This window comes from Olea europaea, chromosome 15 (assembly GCF_002742605.1).
Source record: "Olea europaea var. sylvestris chromosome 15, O_europaea_v1, whole genome shotgun sequence".
Taxonomy (NCBI): domain Eukaryota; kingdom Viridiplantae; phylum Streptophyta; class Magnoliopsida; order Lamiales; family Oleaceae; genus Olea; species Olea europaea.
In genome coordinates, this window is record NC_036251.1 from 7,588,767 (window position 1) to 7,611,205 (window position 22,439).

Below are 22,439 nucleotides of genomic sequence, written 5' to 3' on the forward strand. Positions count from 1 at the left end.
ATATGGACATCGGTCAGGCTAGTACTGTCAAACATAAGGATAAGCTTGAGCATTTGAGTGCGAAGTTGGCGCAAGCACTGACACTTCCGTCGCTCAATCTTTCTGCTGATTTTAAAGCAACGATGAAAGTTGTCCATTCTGAGATTCTCTACTTGCTGGCCAAAAATGTTGAACTGAAAGCCAAAAGTACTCAATATCTTCGCGCTGTATCTGAATGAGAGTCTTTGCTTCTGGAGATCAACAAAGCTGAGGACGAATTGAAAGAAATCTCTTTCGAAGTTATGATTGAAGACTCTTTGATGACCAGTTTGGCTGCACAGATGAAGGAGCTTCAAGCAAGGATGGACGACTGTAAGACGAGAATGGATGCTAAAAAATGTAATGCCTCCCAAGGAATTGAGCGAACCAAGTCTTTGGTCAAGGAATACAAGAAGCTGGAGGTTGATGATGATTTTGTGGCTGAATTGAATGTCACTTCTTCTTAGCAGAGCGAGGATTGGGGGAGACTTAGGGAAAGAATTCGTTCAGTCTGGGGCGAATTGTAATTAAGACATTTAATGCCTTAACTTTTCTTTTTGTAACTTCGTATTAACTTTCCCTTTGTAACCTCGTACTGATATCCATTGGTAATTCTGAACATACCAGCAGCCATTATCATTAATGAACGATTAATTTGTCTTCTTGTGCATTTGCTGACGTTGTCTTTAATCGCCAACCCCCAAGCATTTAACTGCTTTATGCTAAGATTCACGCACATTTTCTCTTGGTGTTTCTGTCTCTTTTCCCAAGACTTCGGGCCATTTGATTCTAGTTACTAAGCACTAATGTGGCTGTTCATATTCTGTCTCTTCACCTTCATGCCTCTATAAATGCACTTATATTCCACACTTGCCATTTTCATTTCCATTATCTTCTTCAAAACCAATTTGCTGCCATTGTTTGGCATTTTGACAATCGATCCAAAACCTTCGTTTTCCATGGAAATGGATCATTTGATCTGCCCATTTTGACTTCCTTCTTGATGTCACTTTTGGTATGGGATATATAGAAAATATTCTTTTGCCAGCAGCAAAATTTTTCCCATCGTCTCCATGTTCCTTACAAGGAGTTCGATGATGGAAGACACTTTTTGAGGACGTCTGCAAGCCACCTTGCTTGCTGAGAGTGCTTCTCAGCCTCCTTGCCCATTATTGCAGCGATGCATTTAGGAAGGCGATGTGAGGGTGCTTCTTCTTCCTTTCTGCTTGCTGAGAGTGCTTCTCGGCCACTCTGTTTGCCTTTTCAGCAGTGCGATCAGGATGGCAATCAAGGCCAGTTCACTCTCTTATTCGGTGATCGATCAGGAGATTAGTTTGCTCTTAATTGTAGCTTGTAGAGCATTTAGTATTTTGTATTTTGCAACTTTGTAATGAATGTTTGATAATAAAGGAATTTATTTGAACGTATTTCGCTCTGGCCCTTTTTAATCTACGATCATTCAACGCGATTTGATTACGCTTTTATTTGTTCACTTTCTTATAAGGAAAGAACATATTTTTTTAAATATTTGCCATTAATGAACCTCGTGTGCTTGTTGCCGTCTAAATCTTCCAAATGATAGGCTCCATTAGGCAACACATTATTTACTTTATATGATCCTTCTCAATTGGGCGACCACTTGCCATACTTTGGATCTTTGCTATCCAAAGGCAGTATTGTTTTTCAAACAAATTCGCCCAGGCTGAATGACTTGACTATAACTTTTTTATTATAAAATTTAGCCAGTCTTCATTTTTGAACTTGCAATCTATCTAGGATGTCCAACTTTAATTCGTCCAACTCCAATAAGTTTTGAACTGGTGAATCGTTATACTCATCACCACTTAATTTATATTGCAAACACACTCTGATCGATTGCACATTGATTTCCATAGGCAAAACGGCCTCCTGTCCATAAGTAAGTTGGAAAGAAGTAATTTTGGTACTTGACCGAGGCGACGTCCTATAAGCCCATAAGGCCTTGTTTAGACATTCGTGCCAATTTCTAGCATTTTTGTCTATCATTTTCCTTATGATATTTCTTAAAATCTTATTAGAAGATTCTACTTATCCGTTGGATTGAGCGTAATATGGTGTGGAGTTCACTAATTTAACTCCAAACTCGCTCAAGAATTTATTCACTTGATCCCCATTTAAAGATGTTCCGTGATCTACCATCAAAGTTTGTGGAATTCCAAATCTATAAATAATGTGATCACGGATAAATTCTATAACATTCTTTTGGGTGATCTCCTTTAAAGGTATTGCTTCTACTCACTTAGTGAATTAATCAGTTGCAACTATAACAAAGGTATGTTGCTTGGACGATGGGGGATAAATCTTCCCTATCAGGTCTATCCCCAACCCTTAAACGGCTAAGGTTTGATAATAGGTATCATCTCTCGTGCTAGCGCCCTTTGTATTGGACCATACTTTTGGCATGCTAGACAACCCTTTGCATATTGAACGCATGATTCTCCCATCTTTGGCCAAAAATATCAATTCCTAATAATTAACCATCTCATCCATTGGCCAGCTTGATGAGCTCCGCATATCCCTTTGTGTTCTTCAGCCATGATCGTCCTGACATCTTACAAACTTACACATTTTAGCAATATACCATCAGAGCGTTTCTTAAACAATTCTTCATCTATCAGTGTATAGTTTAGCAAACGCAACTTCATTTTTTTACTATTTCCTATATTAGGTTCTTTAAGGAACCTTTTAATCTCTGCCCTCCAATCTATTGCATCTCCATCTTGTATGCAATGAATTTTAATTGTTCTCGCCCTTCTTTGGACCACGGGCAATATTATTCCATACTCATAAGTTGACTTCCAATTTAAAACCTTTGAGTACCCTAAGGCCATCTGGGCCAATTCGTTTGCTACGTTATTATATATCCTATTGACACATTGAAGCTCTATTTGGTCGAATTCTTCCAACAACTCTTGGGCGATTTCATACTAACTTATAATGGAATCATTTTGGTATTTAAAATCACCAATTAATTGGTGAATTACCAATTGAGAATTGCCTCTAACGATCACATTCTTTACCCCCATATCTATCATTAATTCTAGGCATACGATTAAGGGCTCATATTCAGCCTGATTGTTGGTGCACATTCTGTCCAAAGTGAATACAAACTTGTAACAAATCCCTAAAGGATTTATCAATACTACTCCTACTCCTGCACCTTTAGAGGCTTTCGATCCATCGAAATATAAAACCCAAGGTTTTAATTCGAATGAATTGATCTCTAACTCAATTTCTTCAGGCATATCAAAGCATGGATGGTCAGCCAAAAAGTTAGCCAAAGCCTGATTTTTGACTGCCTTTTGGGTATGTATTATACTTCGAATTCTAATAAAGCTAATGTCCAAAGGGCTACCCTTTGATGCAAAATAGGGCGAGAGAACATATACTTAGCCAAATTTACTTTAGAAATTAAATAAACGATTACGGGCCGTAAATAAGCCCTTAATTTTGTACATGTGAAATAGAATGCAAGACATAATTTTTCTATGGCAGAATAATTACATTCACATTTTGTTAACCGTTTACTCAAGTAGTAAATCGCCCTTTATTACATTCACATTTTGTTAACCGTTTACTCAAGTAGTAAATCGCCATTTCTTCACCAAATTGGTCTTCCTACGCGACCATTCCAGCTATTGATTCTTCTTCAGCCAATACATACACTTTCATTGGCTGTCCTTGGATTGGTGACACCAGCACTGGTGGACTTGATAAATATGTCTTTAGGCTTTCAAAAGCTGATGCTCTTCTTTCCAGACGAATTCATCTTGATTTTTTAACTTTAAAAGCGGCGAAAAAGCTTTAGTTCGCCCTGGACAGTTAGAAATAAAGCGTCTTAAAAAGTTTACTTAGCCAAGAAACCTTTGCAATTCTTTTTTGTTGCTAAGTGGTTTGGCATCTAAAATGGCCTTCGCTTTATTTTTATCAAGTTCAATCCCCCTTTTGTGTACTAAGAAACCAAGAAAATCCCCTGCATTAACACCAAATGCACATTTCAAGGGATTCAACTTTAGTTTATATTGCTTCATTCGCTCAAATGAACATCTTAATTGTTCAAAATGGTCCCCTTCTTTAAGGGATTTGACCACTATATCATCTACATACACTTCAATGAACTTGCCTATCATATCATGAAAAATCAAATTCATTGCCCTTTGATAAGTTGCTCCTACATTTTTTAGACCGAAAGGCATAACTACCTATTTAAAACATCCTAGAGACCCAGGGCATCTAAAGGCAGTTTTGTGTATATCTTCTTCAACTATATAAATTTGATTGTATCCTGAATACCCATCCATGAAGAAATATATTATATGTCTGGCAGTCGAGTCTACTAAAGAATCTACCGTGGGCATTGGATATTCATCTTTAAGTGTGACTATGTTCAGATTCCTAAAGTCTATGCACACCCTTAGTTTACCATTCTTTTTTAATATCGGCACGATATTGGACAACCATTCAACATATCTAGCCATTCTAATAAAGACTGCTTTTAATAATCGCTCTATCTTTTCCTTAATTTCAGGGAGTACATTAGGAGCGAAATGCTTAGGAGGTTGCCTATGAGGTTTAAAATTAGGCTTGGTTGGTAATCTATGTTCCATCAAATCTCTATCTAAACCAGGCATATGTTCATATTCCCAAGCAAAACAATATTTGTACTCCTTTAATAAAGCGATTAATTTATCACTAACCTCTTGATCGAGCATTTGGCTGATGAACGTTGGGCGATCTTCTCTTTCATTGCCAATATTCACTTTAATCAGGGGGTCTGTGCTTGAGCGTATCCAGGCTTGGCGATCCTTATCACTTCGTCGTTCAGTTCCCTTGTAGGCACTTCTTCTTCTAAACAATCTACTTTGTTGGCTTCTTGGCCCATGCTTTGTTCCAACTTGAACACTGTCAATTTGTCTCTCAATGCTTTAAAGGTTGCTGTTTCTTTCGTCTTGTCCTTGCATTCTTTATTTAAAGCCATTAATTTGGCTTTGAAGGCCTGAATATCGGCCATTTGCCTTTGTTGCCTACAACTCATTTAAAACTCCCTAATTATTCTTTTACCAATTACTGGCTTCTCCAGGGCCACTATGTTTGGCCTCATCTGACTGAACATTTCAGTGAGTGCATCCATCGAAAATGGCTCTTCACTCTGTGCAACAATCTGAGTCTCTTCTCCATCTTGGACTACTCTGACAGGTCTATAATTTTCTTCTTACATAAACCTTTCCACTGAATTTGCTTCTACAACAAAAGGCCTATGATCGGCCTACACCACCTCTGCTTCGCCCTTGTCATTCCAAAAAACTAGACACTGATGGAGCGATAAAGGTATATAGTGACTTTCGTGTATCCAGTCTCTTCCTAATAATACATTGTAACTAGTGGGACCATCTATTACAAAGAAGACTGTGGTCCTAGTAGTTGTTCCTATAGTTATGTCCAATGGCATAACCCCTTTAGTTGAAGTTGCTCCTCCATTGAAACTTGTCAGGATGACTTCCATTGGGATCATACCACCTTCTGTCTTTGAGAATTTCCTCACCATCCTAGATGGAATGATGTTTATAGCTGCTCCATTATCGACAAGCACTTTTGCCACAGGTATGCCGTTAACTAGAGTTTTAACATATAATGGCCTCAAGTGTTTGGTCAATTTCATGGCCGGTCGCTTAAAAATAACCTTTTCGGTAGCATCTGTTTCCACTTCCTGCTTGTCTTCTATCGAGTTACTCTTTTGTGATAAGTCAACGTGCAGCATATCGCACTGAGCCTCTGTCTCCTGAATCTCCTTTTTACTGTTTTCTAATGCTTCTTCTTCAGTTACCCAACCTGCGGGAGGAGACATTTTCTTGGAGGTGATCCATACTTTTCAGAGCGAGGCATTCTCTCCTTCCTTTTGGGCTTCCCGTACAGCACGTAAAAATCGAAAGAACGCCCAGATGGTTCTCCTAATAAGTCTACTTCACGAACTCCCTCTCGATGTAATTGTTTCAACAGAGTATTGTACGATACTCCTCTTCTTCTTCTTTCTGCTTCCAGATCGATTTCCTCTTCGATGTCTATCATACCATCATCTTCTTCACCATTGTAGGCCTCTCTAGAAGTTTGGCCTTCTTCATATTCCAACATGCATGCTTCCTCTTCATTATCCTCTTTTTCTTCTTATCCCTTCTCTTTCTTCTTGAACTCATTGGCTAGTAAATAGTTATTAGCCATGACAGGATGCAACGTACCAAACTGAATAGTAAGAGACTGATCTGGATCTTCTTCATCCCTTCTGTCTCACTCAAACTTCGACCTCCTAGAAGAAGTCTCTGGCAATTCTTCCATAGGTTCGCCTATACCAATCTCTTCACTGTCTTTGAGAACGTTTTGATTGGATGCTTCGAGTAGCCTAGATGCCTTAGGACATAGCATTCCCTGTTGTTGCCTCATCATTCGCCCATGATTTCGTTGAAAACACCTCTGTTGGGTCCTATTTATCTCGTTGAAAGGTATCGCCCTTCCAGCCTTATACTGGAACGAATGCCATACATTTGGTTGGCGAGGTTGCGGTCTAAATGTTCTCCCATTATTTACTAGCCTGAACTGCCTCTCAAAAGGCGGTCCCTCATAGAACGATGTACCCCGTCCTCTACCAGGCTGAGCGTTTGGGAAAAAACTAGGGCGATGGTGATGCTACCATATCCCTGGTTTCTCTGCATTTGCACTCACTTCTTCTTTGCATCTTGTACATAGGACATCTTCGTCCTTTTTGGGCTCCTTCCATTTGATACGTTCAAAGACGCTGGGATGTGGTCCAACTTCTTCTTCTTCATCATCTATAACTAGCTTGAATTTTGGCAACTTGTTTTTGAAACCAGACGTCACCATGTTCACTCCAAGTCGCTGTAGAAAAGGATTTTCATCCACTGCCATCGTCTTCTTATCCTTGAACGTAATTCGTCCTGATTCAATGACATTCTGTAACACGTGGCGAAAAACCAAACAGTTGTTAGTCAAATGTGACCATGCATTATGCCACTTACAATATTTTTTACCCTTAATTTGTCCAGGGCTTGACAATTTATGTTTATCGCTCAGCTTTATCTGCTTATCCTTATATAATTTATCAAATATAAGGTTAGCTTTGGTTATATCGGACGAGAACGTTCTAACCTTTATGTTTTCATCTTTTATAGGTTCATCTTTACCCGATGGTCTAGGCTTATCCATTATAGGACAAGTATATGTGTCTCCTTTAACTAATTCGGTTAAACACATTTCGGTTTGATCATAATACTCATCATTAATGATATGAACATCAAAATTTGGGTCTCTATAATAAGTCCCTTTGCTAGAATTTTTCATTTGTTCTTCTTCTCTTATTAATCGTTCATACCTAATCACATTCGTACTCAATTGGAAAAGATCAGAAAATTCCTTGTCTTGGAACTTCTTCTTCAAATCAAAGCTTAGACAACCTTGAACAATTTTGACAAACTCCTTTTCGAGTAAAGGTACAAAACATTTACTTCTTGCTGTCTTGAACCTTTGAAGGAAACCTTCTGCCCATTCGTTTGGCATTTGACATAGATTCGCCAAATCGGCCAAAGTAACTTCAGACTCAGTCTTATAAAACTGAGCTTGGAATAATTGCTCCAATTGTTGCCATGTTTGAATAGAGTTTGCTGGCAAATTGATGAACTAGGAGAAGGCTACTCCTGTTAATGAACTAGGGAACAGTCTCATTTTATGGTAATCAGTTACGTCATCACTTTGCAGTGTGAATCTCCCTATGTGTTCTAGAATAGACACCTCTCCTAAACCAGTAAACAATGAGAATTCTGGCACTTTGTACCCTCTACGCCATAGATATGCTTGGTCTACCCAATCAGGATACGACTTTGTGTAAATCGGCCTAATGACAGGACGTACTCCAAAAGCCATCTGGTCCTGTATGATTTCTATAATCTAATTCCTCAACATGACGCTGGGGTCATATGAAATTCCTACAGGTTGGTTGACCAGTTGATTTGCTTGAGGCCTGATGTCTGGTCCTTGATTGGCAACAAAGTTACCATGATTTAGGCCATTGTTATCATTAGCCTGAATATTTATTCCATCATTAACACGTGGGGTATTCTGCCCATTATTTAGGACATTATTTCTTACATTTAGGTTACCCCCCATGTTAGATGTACCAATGCCATTATTCTGATTTGGTATTACACCACCCCTGGTTTGAAGTAGAGGGATCAAAAGGTGGTTCTTCCCCTTGATTTGAACTTAGGACTGGGGGATTATGTCCCACAATTGTCCTAGTTTGAAAGTGGCTTGCAAGAGGCACAACTGGCTGAGAAATTTGGCCTACTAACTTATTCATTATTTCATTCAAAGTATTCGATTTTTTGGTCATGTTGTCATAATGTGTATTCCCATTCTGGGTAAATCTTTTCATATTATGAATATTTTGTAGATTTATCTATTCAACAATATCTTGTGTGAGTTCTCCGAGTAATGCATGTATGGTTCGAGGACTCAACTCTGTCACTGGTTCGTAACGACTATGATTGCTCTGATTCTGTCCATCTGTTCCTGGAGAGCTATGCTGCTGCTCATATCGCTCGATTACAGACTGGACTCCTCTCTGGCTTGCTGCTTCCTTATCGAATTTCTGAGGCATATTGTTTCACCTTTTGTATCTTCAACACCAATTACCAAGGTCCCACTAGGCGTGCCAAATTGTTTCGCCCGGGTTGTCCCTAACAATTAAAAAGGGATAGTGTGTAAGGAATAAACCTCTTGAGATAAAGTCCCAAAAAGGGGTGTTTTATTGGTGATGACTTTACAATTGGAACTTTAAACAGAATACTTCCAAGGGGCGCAAATACACGAGTACTAAAAAGAAATATTTTAAGTCTAAACTAAGGAATTGAAATTACATATTCTCTGTTTGAGAGTGTTTGATTCGGGGTCTTTGCTCTATGTCTTTTCTTCCTTGTATATTCTCTTGATGATCTCTTCGTGATCAACCGCTTAGAAACCGTTTAATTGCTTTATAACTGCCCACTTTCTTCATAGTGGCCAATTTATCGTGGAACTGCCGTCTCTAACTGCTGTCACTACTCTTTGTCGTTCAATCGTCTTCAACTGTACATCCTTGAATTTTGGAACGTGATAAGATTACTTAATAAGTGCTTCGATAACTGCACTTTTGGATAGCCATAACATCTTATGTTTACTAAGATCCTGAGCGATTCGAAGGTTTGGGCGAGAACAGGGTCATAACTCTGGGCGACTGCAAGGCACTTCATTCGCTCAGATCTTGGGCGTCTTACAAGTTTGGGCAATGGTGTTACCATATTCATGGGCTTCCACTGCATTCATTGATAACTCTATTCGAGCCTTTTATCCTGAATTGCCCAGTTGGGCTTCATTCTTTGGGTTATTCAATTTGGGCTACATTTTTAGTGTGTCAATAGAAACCCTTCGTTACCTTCAAACTAAACGAAGCCTAAAACAACTTGTGTACGAGTACTGCAAACGGTTATTGATTATTTAACATCAAATTCCCCTGATTACAGTTGGCTGGAGCATCACTTGAATTGATCTACCACCGATTTCTAGCATGTTCAGAGACAAGCTAGTATCAGTTTTCCACATCCTGCTGGGATGAGATTATCACTACAATGTATCGTACTCGTAGTTGTGTTAATGAGTATGTAGCAAACAAAAGGCTCTTCGTATTATGATCAAGTGTTTTTTCCGTAGTCTACTGCTTTTTACGCCCGAAAAATATGTTAGCAAGTAAAATGGTTGTTCGGGTAATCTGGAAATTTCGAATGTATTCTGAGTAAAATGAGTTTTCATTGTTTCTATATATTCTTTTTGGTGGACATGTAGTGCAAATGACTGTGCTGTGTTAATCTGAGCATATTTCGTTAAGGAACTGAAGATCCCGGTGGGTTTCGTATGGTATTTATTGTTTTCACTTCTTTTTGTGTTGTTTTTACTGTGTTAGGTTGTTGCTAAAAGTCCAAAATTCTACCCTGTTTGAATAAGCTTTTTGAGATTATAATGTGTTGGGTCTCGTGAACTTTTATTAGAATCTAATCAAAATCTAGTATTAAAACTAAACAGGCGCTAAACTTAATGTCTCAATCATTAGTTAGTCCCCATAGATAAATATGCCACAACGTGCAAAGTTCTAACATAGGGGATAAATTACCATTTTTTGAACACTATTTAGCCCTTATTTGAGCCCCATTTTATTATAAACTCATTTTTATCCACACATTCTCTAATAGAATAATTTAATGAACTTTTTCGAATATTTTAATCACCTATTCTTCAAAACATACTATTTCAAAATAGATTCTTTTTCCCAAAATGGAGCTCAAACAAGAGTTTATTTTCAATTTTTGCAGCCAAGAAATTAGTAAGCAACAAAATTGGCTGAAAATGTTAAACATATTAAGATTGTTGTCAATTTTTGATGTTCACGTACTATCATGGCGTCAAAATTTAGAAATATGAGCTAACATAATGACTAACATCGAAAATAAATTGAAGCTCAATGACCAAAAATGAAAGTACTTTTCAAACATCACATAATCCACTGGAAAAGGGAATATCAGAAGTCAGAATCAATACAGCTTTCCTTTAACTTCATTGTTGACAAACATGAAGTCAAAGGAAATTACGAATAAAATTATATATTCATGCACTGGGTAAAAATTTAGTCAGGCTTCCTATTGAGATCAACTTTATCTTTTGCAAAGAATCAGCTATCAGTTAATTTTTAATTGGTTACAGTTTAAGATTATGACTTGTGGACATGAGCAAGTGAATGGGCTTGATGATTCTAGTGGTGATAAAGTGCCATCTGGTGCAGGAGATGAGCTAGATGATCGTGGTGAAGGTCGTCAAGTTAATGAGATGGGTTAATCCCCTCATCCAGGGCCCGAGATGGGTTAAGCCACAGAGTACGAAATAATAAATTTTAAATTCATTTTATTCCTTAGTACTCTGAATACTGTTCTATGTATCTTCATTACTGACTATAGTTCATAAAATTATGCATCATTTTAGTTTCCAGAATTGCATCATTACCATCTTGTTTCCTTGCCTTTCTTACTATTATTGGAAATTTCAGGTATATTATTTCAACATTCATTATCTTAAATTATTATTTTTAATTTGTATACTTCAAAAAAGCTTCATTTTGGTTTTTTTGTACAAATAATTTGCTGCTTCTTTGTATTAACAATATTCTCACCTAAATCCTAATAAAGATTATTTTTTGGAACCAAAATATTTTCTTACGCCACTACATCTTGCACTAGATTAACCAGAAATGTTGTCTAATTATGGATTTTGGGTCCACAAAACAGCTACAACACACTGGAAGCCAACGGAGTTTAAAATCTGAAGAGTGATACAAAGTTTCCTGAAATGCCAATATACAATAAGCTTTAAAATTAATTGTGAAATAGAAAATAGATTTTGATTAAATAATCAATTTTTTTTTTTTTTTTTTGTGTTCTCATTAAGAACCAATCCTTTTATCTTGTTCCACCTTAGCTATGCTTTGACAAAATTGTGTTTGATCTTCTTAAGCCTTGTTAGAATATCTTTAGCAATGAGCCTCTCCTCGGGCAAATCGGTTGTGCATTCTAGTGCCAGTTCCATGATTAATAAGCAGCTCTCCTTAGCTCGAATATTGTCTTCTGCAGCATTCACTAAATCGACATCCACTATCTGCATTATTGCATCTGGGAATGATTCATTCACCCATTTCCTTATTGTGAACTCTCCAACAAACATATCATCTGTTGGTTTCTTCTTGGTAAGTGTTTCCATCAGCATAATTCCATAACTATAAACGTCCGCCATAGTTGATACTAATCCAGTGGATCCATACTCTAAAAAATTGGGACATGCGATCAGATTAGCTAGTGAAATGTTAAATGATGAACAAATAAATAAGAACTAATAAGTAGTACATGGCCATTACACTATTAGCATGCACAACTCTATACATAAGTAGATGATAAAACCATTTACCTGGAGCCATATATCCAATGGTGCCCAATGTCTTGGTAATTGAAATTCTCTGGTCTTTAGTGAAAAGCTTGGCAATGCCAAAGTCTGCAACATGAGCAACCATATTTTCATCTAAAAGTATGTTGCTGGGCTTCAAATCACAATGGACAATCGGAGAGGGATACCCATGATGTAGATACTCTAGTGCAGATGCCACATCTATCATTATTTCCAATCGTTGAGCTAAATTTAGGAAATAGTTGTTCGAAGATAGCCATTTGGTAAGGTTTCCATTAGGCATATATTCCAACACCAAGGCTTTAAGATCAAGGTTAGAGCAACTACTAATTACCTTGACAAGATTTCTGTGACGAATGTTGCAAAGCATTTGGCACTCAGTTTCAAAACTTTGGTTTGCACCTTCCAAGTCCAGATTAAAAACCTTAATAGCAGCAATCATTCCATTTGAAAATGTTCCCTTATACACTGAACCAATACTGCCTTCGCCAATCAAATTCTCTTCACTAAATTTATTGGTAGCATTTAGAACTTCATAATATGAAATCCTCTTGACAGTGATTGCAAAAGTAGAAAGAGCTGGAAGAAGTCTATTTCTGCTATGGCCTCTTATTAAATAAACCACAGCAATGGCCAAAATAAATACCACGGCAATTGATGGTAAAATATACTTCAAAACTCTAGTTTTGCTTGATATTCTTGTTGTATTATGTTCACATGGCTTGACCTTAAAATGAGATGCTCCACACAATTCTCTATTGCCCATGAAAAAATCTACCGTGAAGTACTTAAAAGGCCCTCCATTTGGAATTTCACCATTGAGTTCATTGAACGAAACATTGAAATACTTAAGGTACTCAAGTTTCTCCAATGACTTGGGGATTACACCATTGAGTTTGTTCTTGGATAAATCCAATGTTTTCAATGACATAAGATTACCGAATGAATCAGGTATAGGACCATGTAATCGATTGTTTGATAATGATAGATTTTCCAAACTCAGAAGTTGTCCTATAGTGCTTGGAATATCACCTGAGAATTGATTTCCCGATAGATATAACTCTCGCATGCCCTCAATGCTTCCAATTTCGGGAGCCAGCGACCCGTTCAGCAAATTATTAGTGAAACTCAAAATCTGAATTTCCTTGTTACTCCACAACGTGGATGGGATAGTGGAAGTCAATGAATTGTCATCTAAATAAATTTCTCGTAAAAAGGTAAGATGCCCTAAACACGTTGGTAGCTGTTGAGAGAGCTGATTGATACTCAAATCTAGATAATACAGATTTTCCAAATTACAAAGGTTGACAGGTACTGACCCCTGAAGTTTATTGGCATCAAGTCTAAGCTTTTGCAATTTTCTTAATTGACCCAATATTTTAGGAATTGTTCCTGTCAATTTATTACCTCCAATGTCTAAATCGAACAAGTTGCTCATATTACCAAATTCATTAGGAATGATGCCTTTAATACCACAAAAACTGGCTTCAAAACTCTCAACAGATGATGACAAATTACCCAAGGATTTGGGTAATATTCCGTGAAAAGAATTTAATCCCACTCTTATACTCTTCAACTTCCGACAATTTTGCAATGAAGTAAGAAAATCCAATTCCAGCATTGAAGGATCATTTGTTAACTTATTACCCATTAGATTTAGAATCTGTAGGTTCTGTAAATTCCCAAGATTCATGGGTACTTGTCCGCTTAAGGAGTTGTTAGCAAGATCCAAAACAGTAAGCTTAGAAATATTTGAAATAGAGGCAGGAATTTTTCCACTCAATCCATTGCCACCAAGATAGAGAACTTCAAGATTGGGAAGCCCATTGGCAATTGACGATGGAAGATTGCCGGATAGACTATTCTCAGAAAGAGAAAGTATTCGTAACATGGAGAGGTTGAAGATAGAATCAGGTATGTGACCCTGAAGATTGTTGATGGACAAACCTAACCTTTTTAAATTGGATAGACGTCCCAATTCTTGTGGGATGTTTCCCTGAAGATTGTTGACGGAAAAATCTAACAATTCCAAACTTGATAGAAGTCCCAATTCTCGTGGGATATTTCCAAGAAGACTGTTATAACCGACGACCAAATCCTTCAGATTTGATAAACTAGCAATTGAACGTGGAATTATACCTGTGTTATGGTGTTTGTCAGTGCACTCGATATAATGAAACTAATAAATAATAGATTGGGTACCTGTTAAGATATTCCAATTCAAATATAAATATTGAAGTGCTGATGAGTTTCCAAATCCATTCGGAATGCTTCCTATGAATACATTTTAGGACAAAAATTTCAAAATGTTAATACTGAAATTAAAGAGATCAGTTAAACTTAATTCCTAGATTTGTCATTCTAAATATGACTTTAGAATGTCAAGTCTAGGAATTAATTTAGAATATTGAATTATTTAGTAAACAAGGTGATGAAGGGAAAAAGAAACAACATATGATAATAAAGAATAAATCTAAAATCACGTTAATTCTTAGAAGGGTAATTAGCACAAAACATCCTTACCTTTCGACGTTTTTGTGGAAAACGTCCCTACCTTTCATTTTTTGGCGGATTGCACCCTTACCTTTACCTTTTTTTGCGCAAAACGTCCTTCTGTCAACTCTCCGTTAAAATGCTCCGTTAAATCAAAAAGGTAATTAGCACAAAAGGTCCCTACCTTTCAAAGTTATTGTGCAAAACGTCCCTACCTTTTATTTTTTTTTAGCATAATTAGCAGAAAAGGTCCCTACCTTTCAATATTATTGTGCAAAACGTCCTTACCTTTCATTTTTAGCATTTTTACCCCTACATTTCACCTTTCATTGTGCAAAATATCATTTTCATCCATTTTTTCAATAAAATGACGATTTTACCCTCCTATTGAAATAAAACAAAAAGAAAAGAAAAAATTAATTAATTAATTGCAATCATAGTTCTAAATCTTTCAAAACATTACAGATAAATCATAAATTCTCAACCACCACCATTTTCACAACCTATCAAGCTGCCAACTATAAATCCACATAATACCACCTTTCGGCCACCATGCCCACTGGACTCCACCACCGTAAATGTAGTTGTTTCGGACAGATTGGTGACCAATACTATGGAGGAGGATATTGGGGAGAGTGAGGCGACACTGGTGGTGGTGGAGTCCGATATGTGTTGTGGTCGAAAAGTGGTGCTATATGGATCTATAGGTGGTGGCTTGGTGGGGTTGTGAAAGTGGCGATAGTGGAGAAGTTAGGATTTATCTGTAATGTTTTGAAAGATTTAGAACTATGATTGCAATTAATTAATTATTTTTTTCTTTTCTTTTTGTTTTATTTCAATAGGAGGGTAAAATCGTCATTTTATTGAAAAAATGGATGAAAATGACCTTTTGCGCAATGAAAGGTGAAATGTAGGGGTAAAAATGCTAAAAATGAAAGGTAGGGACATTTTGCACAATAATATTGAAAGGTAGGGACCTTTTCTGCTAATTATGCTAAAAAATAAAAGATAGGGACGTTTTGCACAATAACTTTGAAAGGTAGGGACTTTTTGTGCTAATTACCTTTTTGATTTAACGGAGTATTTTAACGGAGAGTTGATAGAAGGACGTTTTTAGCAAAAAAAGGTAAAGGTAAGGGTGTAATCCGTCAAAAAATGAAAGGTAGAAACGTTTTCCACAAAAACATCGAAAGGTAGGGATGTTTTGTGCTAATTACCCTTCTTAGAATGTCTGCGAACCTGTAAAATAACTAACTCGTTGATTAGCAATGGAATATCGAATAATTAATCAACGTCGGACAAATTGTTGATACTAAATAAAACCTTTGAGATCAAATATTATAAAAGAAAAACTCTCACACCTTTTATAACGTTTAATCAGAATACTCCAATGTACAAAACTCAAATTTGCAGCTAACAAAGAAACGAATAATATGATAAGGAGGCTAGCCACTAGCGGTATCCATCTTCTTCTCAAGCCGAATGGGCAGGGAGAATTTATTACGATTTATTTCTAATAATTATTTGAAAAATGCTGTATAAGTTGAAACACATCTGGCAAAAGAGTGTAAAATGCCTAGGTGGTTCATTTAGATTTTTGATCAACAAAAAGTTCTTTGTTCTAGAACAAATTTTAAATTTAGAACGTTGGTATAAATCTTTTCCTTGACATTGATTGAAATAGAATTAATTAGTATTCTAAAGAGTACATTAGGCAATAAACTAATCTTTGTACCCTAGTCACGCTTCACACATTTTTAGGCATAGTCCGTTTAGGCTCGTAAAAACATGAAGCTTGACATTGACGTCTAGCCACACCTTAAGTTTTATAGAACATTAGATTTAATACGTAAAATATATTTAGGAGATTTAGTTACATACCGCTGAAACCATTGTGACTCAGAGCTAAATATGTAAGTGCTGATAGATTTCGTATTTCAATTTGAATATTTCCTGCCAATCCATTTAAACATAAAGATTTTAGAATACCAAATATTAAATTAACATAAAATAGATCTAATTAAAGAGAAGTACCAACTAATTTGAAGTCGATAATTAAGTTCCTATGAAGTTTATTGTTGCATGTTGTATTTCTAATAATAATTAGGAAAACGTCATAAATGCCAAAACATTTGTCAAAGAAGTGTAAAATGCCTAGTGGTAACTTAAAGTTCATTTAATATCCCACAGCTTAAAAATCTATGTTATAAATGACAATTTTAAATTTATTGTTTTGGTACAAACCTATGAAGGTCACTAAATAAACAAATCGAAACTGATTTAATTAGCGTTCTAAAGCACAATGTTGGGTCTTGCCGTAGACACACTTTATACTTTTTTTACACCTTGCCCGTTTAGGCTCATAGAAGTAGGAAGTTTGACCTTGCCGTGTATCCATGCATTGTGCTTTTTAGAACTCTTGACTTAATATATAAAATAAGTTTGGGACATCTAGTTACTTACCACTAAAATCGTTGCGCTCCAAACCTAGTTTTGCAAGTGCTAACATGTTTCCAATTTCATTTGGAATGTTTCCTGCCAATCCATTTATACATTAAAACATCAAGTGTTAAATTAACGCAAAATAGACTTAATTAAAGAGGAGAAGTACAAACTAGTTTAATTTCGATAACTAAGTAGCTTTGAAGTTATTGTTGCATGTTGTATTTCGAATATTATTTGGAAAATGTTGTACATGCTGAAAAACATTAGCCATTTAGATTTTCCATCAGCATATATTTTTTTGTCAACTGAATTTAGACTATTCTTTACTGAAATTGCATCCTAGGTCCTCAAACTAAAAAAATTAAAATAAAATAGAAATCTAAATCTAATTAGTAATGAAAAGATTATAAAATACGGACCAATATTGTAATGATGCTAGCCACAAGCAGTGTCCATCTTCATCCCAAGCTCATTGGGTAAGTAGGATTTGATGCTATTATGATGTATCTCTAATAAATATTTGGAAAATGCTACAAATGATGAGACACATTTCTCAAAGCTGATTTTATTCATTGTACCGTCAAATCATATTGAATATTGCATCTCTCTTTTTTTTCTTTTTTCTTTTTTTTTTTTAAATGGTGTGATGACATATTTAATTCTTTAAATAACTTTTGGTAGTCGACTTTTTCACAAGCTTTTGCATTAAAAAATTATGGGCCAATTTATTTATTTATTTTTATTTATTTATTTATTTATTTTTTGTGTGGGTTTCAGAATGCACAATGGAGCTTTCAGGTGTAAGTACATACATAACTTTTAAAGCATCTATGTAAAAGGACATAATCCATGGGCATTAACAGACGGATCAATATGCACGTAAGAGATGTTTTATGATTTGAAGTGATAACAATATTGGTCTATTGAAAAAAAAAAATTGGAAAATATTATCTAGTGAATTGAGAGATATATTTACACGAACAATACTTTAAAAGTACCTGTCAAATTATTTCCACCTAGATAGAGAACTTGAAGATTTGATAAGTTCCCAATTTCCATTGGAATTCTTCCAGAAAAATGATTGTATGACAGTGAAAGCAGTTCCAAATTTGTGCATGTTCCCAAGTTTGGAGGAATGTCGCCACTTAATTGATTCCCTGAGACTCTTAGCCTCTCTAGCTTTTGAAGATTGTAGCAAATATCCATAGGTAGACTTCCTGAGAGACTATTGTTTACAAAACTAATTTCAATAAGAGAAGAGAGGTTGAAAATCATGTTAGGAATATTTCCGGTGAGTCCATTATAGGAGATATTTAACGTCTGTAGATTTTCAAGAAATCCAAAACTTGTTGGAATAGGACCATTTAGCTCATTCTCCTGCATCTCTATTTCTCGAAGCTGACTTAAGTTACCAATTGTGGAGGGGATAAATCCATGGAAACTATTATTTCTAATAATCAAAGATCTCAAAAAAGAGAGTTCTCCGATTTCTTTAGCAATAATAGCTTCTATACCCATATTTGCTAGATTCAAGACCCTAACTCTTTGATGTCTCCTGCCACAGGTAATGCCAATCCAGTTGCAGAACGAGGTTCCCTGAGACCAATTGTTAGTTAATATTTTATTTGGATCAAATGTTATTTGAGATTTGAAGGCTAGAAGAGAATACTCATCAGTGGAACTATTTATAGATGAAACAATGTTCATAAGCAAGTAAAGAATTGCCAGCAACGTAAACATGACATTCTTTCTCATGGTTAATTTAAAATGGGTTTGCAACGATGAGTTTGATAAATGTGTGTGTATAAAAGTTTTCTGCTACTTTTTACTTAGTTCAACTCACAATATATAGATATAGATAAAGCACAAATACTTATGATCATTGGTCTTTTCACTAATTTTCCAATAGCTTTTGGCAGCATTTTCCATACGGCAATCGACAGTTGGTATGACTATCTTAGTCAAGAAAAATGAATATATTAAATATTTTTGATATTTATGGTTGGCGTTCAACAAACGTTGATTAAGTAGTCTTGTTTAAGTTTTTTAATTGTTTATTCAATTTAAAATTCATTATCCCACACCACAAGTTAGTTTCAACAATATATAGGAGTGGTGCCCGTCACACCATTATGCACTCCACTTTTCCCATAAATAAAACAAATTTGGCTTGATTATCAAACCCGAGAAATGATTCCATTGGATGCGGTATCTTTCATTGTGGAAATTGTGAAAGGTTTTCCACAAATGAAAATTGCATTCTTCTACTAATAATCCAAAAGAATTTATTAACTTAGAAACTTCAAACTCCACTAATGCCCCATATTTTCTAGTAGAATGTGGAGATTTTATTAAGAAGATAAAAGTAGCTTAAAATGTGCAAATCATAAACTGCAAATCCTAAACAGGTTGTGTTATGTAAGGCTAGATATAGCTTGAGTTTTCATTTGTAGAAGAAATGTTTTTATCATTACTAAGAACATATATTTGAATATATATCGCGCGCAACAAGTTTTTAAGTTTTAAAAATGCTTTATAAGCGCATGCGTGCAACAAGTTTTTTAAGTTTTAAAAATGCTTTATAAGCAATATTGAACACTTCTATCGAACTTATATGCACTGTGCAAAACAATTCAAATTTAGGTTCTTAGTAACGATAAAAATCTTTCTTCTACAAATGAAAATTCAAGTTATATCTAGCCTTATATAAGACAAATCGTTTACAATTTGCAATTTTAGATTTGCACATTTTAACCTATTTTTATCTTAATAAAATCTCCACGTTCTTCTAGAAAATATGGAGCATTAGTGGAGTTTGATGTCTCTTAAAGTTAATAAATTCTTTTGGATTATTAGAATAATGCAATTTTCATTTGAGGAAAAAAATTCAAATATTGTTTTAGGGGTTGTATATATATTCAGCGACTTATAACTCTTCATATCATTAGAAAAAGATTAGATTTGTATGAAAATGCGTCAAATCTCGTAACAACAATCATTGATCTGAATTTTTGATCTAGTGAATTCTCCTCTTCTACCCATCATGAATTTCCATTGAAAATCTTGATGTCATTGTTTGCGATTAATTTATTTCATCTTGCAATTTTCTTGCTCTATTCATAAGGGGGTCTGATAAGCAATATTAAACACTTCTATCAAACTTCTTTTCACTAAGCTAAATAATATAAATTAAGTTTCTTATTAATGATAAAACCTTTCTTGTGACTGTCAAATAAATAAATTACTTTCTTCTGTAAATAATTATAAATTCAAGCTATATCTAGCCTTACATAAAACAATCCAAATCATTGGAACAATGTCAGTTTCACTTGAGGAAAAACTTCCACAATTTCCACATAGAAAGACGAAGAAAAGTTATGCAAGTAATATCTCTGGTTTGATAGTCAAGCACAGTTCATTTTATTTTTGAAAAAAATGGAGTATAATAATATAAATTCATGGTAACCATCAGTCAAAAAAAAAAAAAAAGCTTGCTTCTATATATAATTAATATAAATTCAAGCTATATCCAACCTTACATAAGACAAACCGTTGAGAATTTACAGTTTTAAGTTTTGCATAATTTAAGCTACTTTCATTTTCTGAAGAAAATTCTACATTCTAGAAAAAGTGGGGTATTAGTGGACTTTGAAGTCTCTTAAAGTTAATATCTTTTGAATCACTGGAACAACGTCACTTTCATTTGAGGAAAAACTTCCACAATTTCCACATCAAAAGACGAAGAAAACTTATGCAAGTAATATCTTGGTTTGGTATTCAAGCAAAAGTTCACTTTATTTTTCAAAAAAATGGAGTCTAATAATATAAATTCATGGTAACCATCAGTCAAAAAAAAAAAAAAAGCTTTCTTCTATAAATAATTAATATAAATTCAAGCTATATCCAACCTTACATAAGACAAACCGTTGAGAATTTACAGTTTTAAGTTTTGCATAATTTAAGCTACTTTTATTTTCTGAAGAAAATTCTACATTCTAGAAAAAGTGGGGTATTAGTGGACTTTGAAGTTTCTTAAAGTTAATATCTTTTGAATCATTGGAACAACATCACTTTCATTTGAGGAAAAACTTCCACAATTTCCACATTGAAAGACGAAGAAAAGTTATGCAAGTAATATCTTGGTTTGGTAGTCAAGCAAAAGTTTACTTTATTTTTGAAAAAATGGAGTCTAATAATATAAATTCATGCTAACCATCAGTCAAAAAAATAAATAAATAAATAAAATGAGGCTTTCTTCTATAAATAATTAATATAAATTCAAGCTATATCCAACCTTACATAAGACAAACCGTTGAGAATTTACAGTTTTAAGTTTTGCATAATTTAAGCTACTTTTATTTTCTGAAGAAAATTCTACATTATAGAAAAAGCGGGGTATTAGTGGACTTTGAAGTTTCTTAAAGTTAATATCTTTTGAATCATTGGAACAACATTACTTTCATTTGAGGAAAAACTTCCACAATTTCCACATCGAAAGACGAAGAAAAGTTATGCAAGTAATATCTTGGTTTGGTAGTCAAGCAAAAGTTCACTTTATTTTTGAAAAAATGGAGTCTAATAATATAAATTCATGCTAACCATCAGTCAAAAAAATAAATAAATAAATAAAATGAGGCTTTCTTCTATAAATAATTAATATAAATTCAAGCTATATCCAACCTTACATAAGACAAACCGTTGAGAATTTACAGTTTTAAGTTTTGCATAATTTAAGCTACTTTTATTTTCTGAAGAAAATTCTACATTCTAGAAAAAGTGGGGTATTAGTGGACTTTGAAGTCTATGAAAGCTAGTTATTTCTCGGATTATTCGAAGAATGCAACTTTCATATGTAGAAAAACTTGCACAACTTCCACATTGGAAGATAAAGAAAAGTCAGTGCATCCAATGTACCAGTTTCTCCAATTTGGTAGTCAATGGAATAATTCTCCAATTTTATAATCTAGTAAAGCTTGTTATATTTATGGAAAAGGCCACTAATACACCACTAATATCCTATGAGCAATGGAATCTGATAAGTATATTTTTATATACTTATTTCGTTATTAAATGAGAGTAATTATAATTAATTGGAAAGAATTGGGGCTTATTTATATTTTAAAATTGTATGTTAGGTAAAACGTGTGGCAATTTGACGGAATTGGAAGAAAAAAGCAAAAAAGCAGACAAAAAAAAGGAAGAAATACAAAGTTTGGAACTAAATTGAATCACCCAATATTTGATCCGGACCCTGAAGTGATGATTGAAGACCCCTTAAGGGATCAAATGGACGAAGTTAGACGTTAAAGGATCAAAATTGCACAAGAAAATGATTAAATTAAATGGAGAAATAAAGTTGGGGAATAAATCGCAAAAGCCAAAAGTAAATATATATATAT

General features: G+C 34.8%; 1 protein-coding gene across 2 annotated transcripts; it reads right to left on the reverse strand.

The window, feature by feature from the left end:
- Positions 1-11,443: 11,443 nt before the first annotated feature.
- Positions 11,444-18,874, reverse strand: LOC111410016 (probable LRR receptor-like serine/threonine-protein kinase At3g47570). Of its 2 annotated transcripts, XM_023040170.1 has the most exons (6): positions 18,039-18,874; positions 17,059-17,130; positions 16,477-16,548; positions 14,305-14,376; positions 12,106-14,241; positions 11,444-11,963 (listed from the first exon to the last, which is right to left on the reverse strand). In XM_023040170.1, exons 1-6 carry the CDS (start codon positions 18,793-18,795, stop codon positions 11,623-11,625), a joined length of 3,450 nt encoding a protein of 1,149 aa, XP_022895938.1. In that variant the 5' UTR covers positions 18,796-18,874; the 3' UTR covers positions 11,444-11,622. The 2 variants fall into 2 exon arrangements, with proteins under 2 accessions (XP_022895938.1, XP_022895939.1); XM_023040171.1 differs by lacking the exon at positions 14,305-14,376.
- Positions 18,875-22,439: the final 3,565 nt, after the last annotated feature.